At 40.9% G+C, this 6,596-nt stretch overlaps 1 protein-coding gene and 1 pseudogene across 2 annotated transcripts; both read right to left on the bottom strand.

Moving 5' to 3' along the window:
- Positions 1-1,966: 1,966 nt before the first annotated feature.
- On the bottom strand, positions 1,967-3,336 carry LOC133920803 (protein NRT1/ PTR FAMILY 5.8-like; annotated as a pseudogene).
- A 1,613-nt stretch (positions 3,337-4,949) lies between these two features.
- LOC133920376 (uncharacterized) lies at positions 4,950-6,303 on the bottom strand. Of its 2 annotated transcripts, none has more exons than XM_062364997.1 (2): positions 5,924-6,303; positions 4,950-5,434 (listed from the first exon to the last, which is right to left on the bottom strand). In XM_062364997.1, the coding sequence occupies exons 1-2, from the start codon at positions 6,032-6,034 to the stop codon at positions 5,228-5,230; spliced, it is 318 nt and encodes a 105-aa protein (XP_062220981.1). In that variant the 5' UTR covers positions 6,035-6,303; the 3' UTR covers positions 4,950-5,227. The 2 variants fall into 2 exon arrangements, with proteins under 2 accessions (XP_062220981.1, XP_062220980.1); XM_062364996.1 differs by having other exon boundaries at positions 4,950-5,452; positions 5,924-6,302.
- Positions 6,304-6,596: the final 293 nt, after the last annotated feature.

Here is a 6,596-nt window from a genome sequence, read left to right on the forward strand (position 1 = left end):
CCCTGCATTCGGTAGTTTCAATCTAGCAACACATCTGTATAAATAGCAAATAGACGGACGGCTCTGATGAAGTGATGATAGTTAATTGGTACATTACTGTTTGCACACAACCAGCATCCAGTGACATCAAAGCTGACCGATGCATCTAGCTATGCTACTACCTCCGGCGCCTCCATACTGTTGTAGTACTTGCACAAACTGTTGAGATTTATGTGAATTTTAATGTTTTTTCTGGGCTTTATCTTGACTGGACTGGTGGTCCATTTGCTTTTGTGAGGCCCAAACCCATGCAGTGAAGCTGAAATGGGCATCAGTGCTGCTAGGGTAAAGGAGATGGGAAAAAGGAGGGAGAGGGCTAGCGGCGATCGATGGAGCGGTGGCGGCGCAACCGTCTCCGATTCCCTCTGGGTCGTGGGGGCTAGAGGGTATGGTCGTCGCGTCTATTTATAGGTCGGTTTACTCTCCATAGTATGCACGTTGAAAAACATCTTCCTAGTTTGAATCCTCTTTATTTTCTTAGTTCCTCTCTGATCTCTTCCGTTTTGGATCACCACCTTTGAGCTCGAGATAAGAGCTGCTCAGGCTTTGGCCTTGGTGGTCTTGTGATTGAAGAGATTGGGTGGAGGTGCAACTGTGTTTGATCTGGTCGGAGCTGTGAACGTCGAGGCTTGCCCGCACGTGCCGGCACGGTGTGGTGAGCTCTATATCTCTGTCCTCCTCATCGGCGGCAACGGCGGCGAATAGGATTTTTAGGACAGTGGCTTCCCTGTCGTGCCTAACCTCGATCATTGACTCATTTGAGTGTATAGCACTGTAAGTATTTAAGATTTCACACCTCTTTCTCCCTCTCTGTTCTAAGCACTAAGATTACATGTGCTAAGATGCTTGATGATAATTAGTTGTGCTGAGATTGGGTATAATTTTCTGAGTACAATAGTTTAGACATGTGAACTCTCTAGTTGTTTGATTAAATCTGGTAGCCCCTGAAGATTTATGTTGATAGTACTTTCTGATCTGTTCTTGTACATCTAGGAACATTTGTGGTTGTCTCTCTAGTGACTACCTGTTAGCTTGATCCATGGTATAAGTCTTGCTGTGGTTGAGAAGGTGCTTGCCATTTTTTATTTTGGATATTGCAACTGTTTTGGTCTTTAGCCACTATCAGTACTTGTTTTGCATTCCTTTATTTAGAATTTGTGCTCTCTCATTCGGCAGTAGCACTATCTATGATGATACTTTGAAAACTTTGTTCAGGTTCTAAATACTAGTTGAGAGCTTAACAATTTACCCAATCGATGATGTACCAATAGAACAATTAGAAGGTAGCACTTTTGTTGTCCTGAGACAAATTGTTATTCACTTTATGAGAGCACTTTTATATTTTTTATTTTTATTGTCTAATTCTTGAAGTACACATGATATCAGGTTCTGTTTTTGATGCTTTATCATCATTTTCTTCCAAGTTCATGTGTAACTAGTCTGATTGGCGCGCCTACGCCGCACCCGTTTTTATTTTGCTATGTAGAGCACGACAAAAAAAGATTAAAAAATTAAGTTCACAAATTTTGTACATTTCAATATTTATTTATGAAATTATTAATGTTAAATACATTAAATTAATTATAGAGAAAACAATAGTACTTTTATGCATGTACATAGTTTTAACATGTAGGTGAAAGTAATACTAACAAAAAAAAATTTGTTTCATATTTTTTTGAGTTTTAGATATTTTTCTTTGCATTTTAGATTTTTTCAGCCGATTTATTAATGTAACTAATATTCATTTTGATATTTTTCTAGAATTTCTCGAAAAAGAAAATTACATACATATGTATACGTATATACATATATACATAAATACATATACATGCATACCTATATGTATATATGTACGTATATACATATATACATACATAGGGCCCTGAGAGGGCGCCGATTCCGCCACCATTAGCATGTAGTACTTATTGTTATGCTTTTTGTATTTTTACACGTGGAAAGATATCCATGCTTGTTTTATCGCATTATTTACCACACAAACATGGCGCTGAGAAGAGACAAGAACCCGTAGAACTTATCCAGGTGCTCTTGCCGTGGATCATCAGAGAACCAGCCATGGCCCTTGCCCATCCTCGCCGTCGTCGTCTCAAGAACCGAGATCAGAAAGGCGCCGAGGAAGCTTCCGAAACCGAAGACGCTGAGTAGAGCGCGATGCCAATGGTTCTCATGGTGCATTCCAACAACCGTTTCGTCGGCTACCCCGAGTAGAATGTACTGCGGGAACAGCCAGAATATGCTCAGCTGAGCTGCAAATCCTTCACTGACGAGATGGAGCCGCCTTGATTCGACAATGGCAGCAGTGACCATGGCAGCATCTGAAAGGATCATGCCGATGCCGATCCGTTGGATCACGGTGATCCCCTTCTCGTCCCAGGTCAATAAACGCATCAAGGGAACAAAGATCTTGTCGTACAATGGCATGAGCAGTATCACCGACATCGTTGTTGAGCTCTGGAGCATTTCTAGAGGGATCACAAAGGTGATGCTAACCTTGTGGTTCAGTAGCATCCCTTGCTTGGTCAAGAACATCATTGGTTGCTGAAAAGTGACGGCGAAGATCAGCAGCACTGTCCACATCGGCATAAGTCTTAGTATTGTCCTGGTGACATTTTGTGTAGCGTGACTAATGTCGTGGCCATTGTCTGCCTCTTCCAGATCAGTGAACTCTAGTATTTTTAAGAGCCTTGTCTTGTAACCTGCATTTCAAATATTACACATTAAGTTTTCTAAAAACAATTCACACGTTGACGAACACTAGAAAAATTCGGAGGTATGGGCTTGTTACATTAAAATCTTATACGGAGGTATGCTTGCAACGAAGGGTTGTATCGACCCAACCCGACTGAAGTCAAGTACAGAGGGGGAAACAGCATAGAAGATGGCGTCCATGAATGCAGCACTGCCCATGAGGTTAGGCCTATCAGACCCTGATCAAGAAATACGGAAATGGTAGAAAAGGTGACTCTTTGCTTCTGCAAGTTTGTTGCTAGCGTAAAATAAGCAGGACAATTTCTTCAATATATTTTTAAAAAAGATCCTCAATACACATGGTTACTACTTACTATTACTAATATCAAATTCAGCATCCTGAAATAGAGAAAACAGATTTAAAGCTATGTAGAGCAACAATGAAACAGTTATGGTGGAATGATGCTCCCAGAAAGAATCAGCGAGAATGGCACTGGCCAATGGAAGCATGGACGTGACTCCATTCCATGTGCTTACATTATTTGCAGCTGAGGATGTGCTCATCTTCACAACATCAGTGAGGTAGGTCATCAGATTTTATGCCACCTCCTTGTAAACAAATCTCTCAACACTAGCCACCACTGCAATATGAAATGCCATGAATTTATAGTTTATCAACATATTACTACTATGACACCAAATCAATAAATTTGATAGAACATGATTACCTATAATGAGAACACATGACTTGCTCAATGCTGCCGATGTGTTCTTAATCCATGAGAAACAGTTAAACAACGAAATGCCTCACTCAGCTCCTTGAAAAATTTACATATATGGACATTCTGAGCAAAGACAGACAGACAGATGAAACCTAACATGCTTGCCCTTTTGGGTTAGTGGTATCTCCACAGTAGAGTGAAAAGGGTGAAGACTACTAATGACACCTCAACTTAAATTAACAGATCTATTTTATGAATTCTGAGTACTGAATATAGAAGTCCTAGAATAGTGGAATGAAATACTGGTTCAACCAGCATGATCAGTATCTGGGAGTTTGCACGTACAGCTACATAGTCACATTGAATGCTTCACGGGTGAACTGGGTATTCTCTTTTCAGACAAATCTGTTCCCACATAATAGATGTAGTTTATTTACAATAAAATGGTTATAGTTGACACTTGACTATAAGGAAATGAAAATGGTAGATTGTACCTGGGGAAAAAGTAAATTGGTGCATAGCAATGTTTCAAGTGAATGGAATTGGTTGCAGAATTCAGAAATGACATGTCAAAGACAAAGCACCAACCTCTGTAGAGTGACTAGAGTCATAGTTACTCCTAGTAATCATATATGCGGCCTGTGTTAACAAGAAACTAGCACAGCATGGTATCCAAGACAAAGCATTTTACTGAGTTCAAATCAGCAGAATGAACTCGGTAACCATTGTACTACTGATGGCAAAGATGTGCAGCCTGATAATAAACAGTACTCGATAAACTGAACAATAAATGACAATAATGTCAACACGACTTAACGCTCACAGAAAACCCAAAAAAGCAACTGATGTCAAAATGCAAAATATCAAAGGTGAATTTTTCTTTGATGACAATGCTTGTGGAGATTCCTAGTTTTGCAGTTGGAACCTAATTAACATCTTGCCATCTTAAGTCATGTGCTGGTAAGTTTATAATGCAGTAGAGCTCAATCATTTAAGCATCTCATATCACACAAAAGATAAGCAAAACTGAACGGCATCTGAACACTAACAAACCATCCTCTAGGTGCTGCTCACTGATGTGGAGTTCACCAACCCCATTTCCCTGCATGAACACGGAGGGTTCCCTTTTCTCTGAACCTTCTAAAGTTGATGACAATCTTTACTTCAGGTACGGCACAGAGTTGCAACCGCTATTGTACCTGCACTGATACATTAGGTCCATGGGTATTGGAAGTGCTTTTGGATGCAGATGTTGCCATCCCTCTTCCAAAAACATTCTTTACGAAAATGTCAATGGTGACATGATCACCTAAGTACCGACAAAATATAGACCAAACTAACTGTGCGCCATCCATTGATGCTCATGGTGCACTAACCTGAAAAAGATTCACTATATGTATTTATTTTTGAACTCTTTTATATATCCAATAATTTTTTTCATACCCAAGTTGAGTCAGCAATCACAAATGACAATGAGAACACTTTTCAAAAGGCCAAAGTAACTTATTCAGTGGGAAATGACATGTAGTAGCACCAGAGATCGTTACAGCACAAAAGCAAATCTTATTTATTCTACAGGAGATAATATGCGTAGTACTGGAGATTCAATCATGTGTAGCACTAAAGGTCACCTTATTGACGGGGAAAAGTGGAAAACACATAAGGTATCTAGATGCAAAGACTAGCAGTTTCATAATCTACAGGGGCTATGACTCTAACAAGCCATGGCTGCATACAACAGCCAAGAGAACACTTGCCGCTTATTTCTGATGGTACTTCCCTTCCTCGACCCTCCTTTTGAAGGTCTCCTTGTCTTCCTCTGACTCCCCGACCACCGCTTCCTTCGTCTCGTGCAATGCTTCCTTTGCGCTCTCGCTGACCTCGTCAGTCTTGTCCTTGGCCACCCTCAGGAACTCTTCTGCTGTCGATCGTGCCTTTTCTCCAATTTCACTCAGTGTCTCATCATGCTTCTCGGTTGAATAGAACTGGCAAGGTCACATGAAAACGGATGATTATGAACTCATAATCAGAAGTACCAAAAATCAACTCTGGTTGTCATTTTAATTAATACTGCAGATTTGAACTGCTACCTGAACTAATTTGTTCATCATTTCTTATGCGCTAGCTACCAACTATGCCTCCTTATGAACAATTTGCTTTCTTCATTTTTCAAAAGATTTCCTATGAAGAATCCATCCCGAAATCTAAGCAATGTTGTCATATACAAATAGAAGGTCACAGAATTTCATTTTGGCAAATTTCTAACATTAGATTAATCTGCTACATGGTCCTTCTGAAGACATATAGAGTTTTTTTTTTGTCGAACAGGCATGTAAATGCCTAATGGTGGCAGCACAGTAAGTCATTAACTTTGCACAGGGCATGAAATTGAGAGAAGTTGTGGAGTACTAGTAGCAGGATAGGTGCAGTGGTGAACTGGTGATAGGTGAACTTACCTTGTGGCTGGGGAGAACACTGTTGCAAAGTGCAGGTAAAGCAGGGGGCTTCCCCGAAAAACTCCGAGAGGGGTAGCCGACGAACTGCCCATGAGCAAGCAGCCTCTTCATCTTCCCCACGAAGCCTCAACTCGCTGACGGCCGATGTCAGCAAGAACAGATACAATGCTCAAGCTCGAAGCAATCCGACAGGGACGGGCGTGTGTTCTGATCGGAAGCCGCTGTTTGCCCTATAACAAGTCGGGGGGCGTTAGCATGTTGATCCCCTCCCGCGACGTGGCAGCGGAGCAGCTCGGCGCGTAGCCAAGCCCGCATGCGAGGCTGCGCCAGGCGGCCGGCTGTTGCGATTCGTGTGCCTACTACCTCTTGGTATGTGTAAAGCTACTGTAGTTTTCGCTGGGTACCACTATTAATTTACTCCGCGAGCGAAAGGTAAGAAAATTCTATAGGACTTGATTTTTTAAAAGATATATTTTTAAATATGATATGTGTCTTTATCTTTTTCTCTTATATGTATTAATCATCAGTTAAAAAAATATAGATCAAAATCTTATAGATTTTTTTTTTAAAGATTATATAAGAATTTCCTCTAAGCGATGAGATAATCTCGAGGAGAAGTAGGTGCGCGGAGTGGCGACGTTGTGGAACCCGACAGGGCACGTGCTAGTATGCT

Source organism: Phragmites australis, chromosome 6 (genome assembly GCF_958298935.1).
Source record: "Phragmites australis chromosome 6, lpPhrAust1.1, whole genome shotgun sequence".
Taxonomy (NCBI): domain Eukaryota; kingdom Viridiplantae; phylum Streptophyta; class Magnoliopsida; order Poales; family Poaceae; genus Phragmites; species Phragmites australis.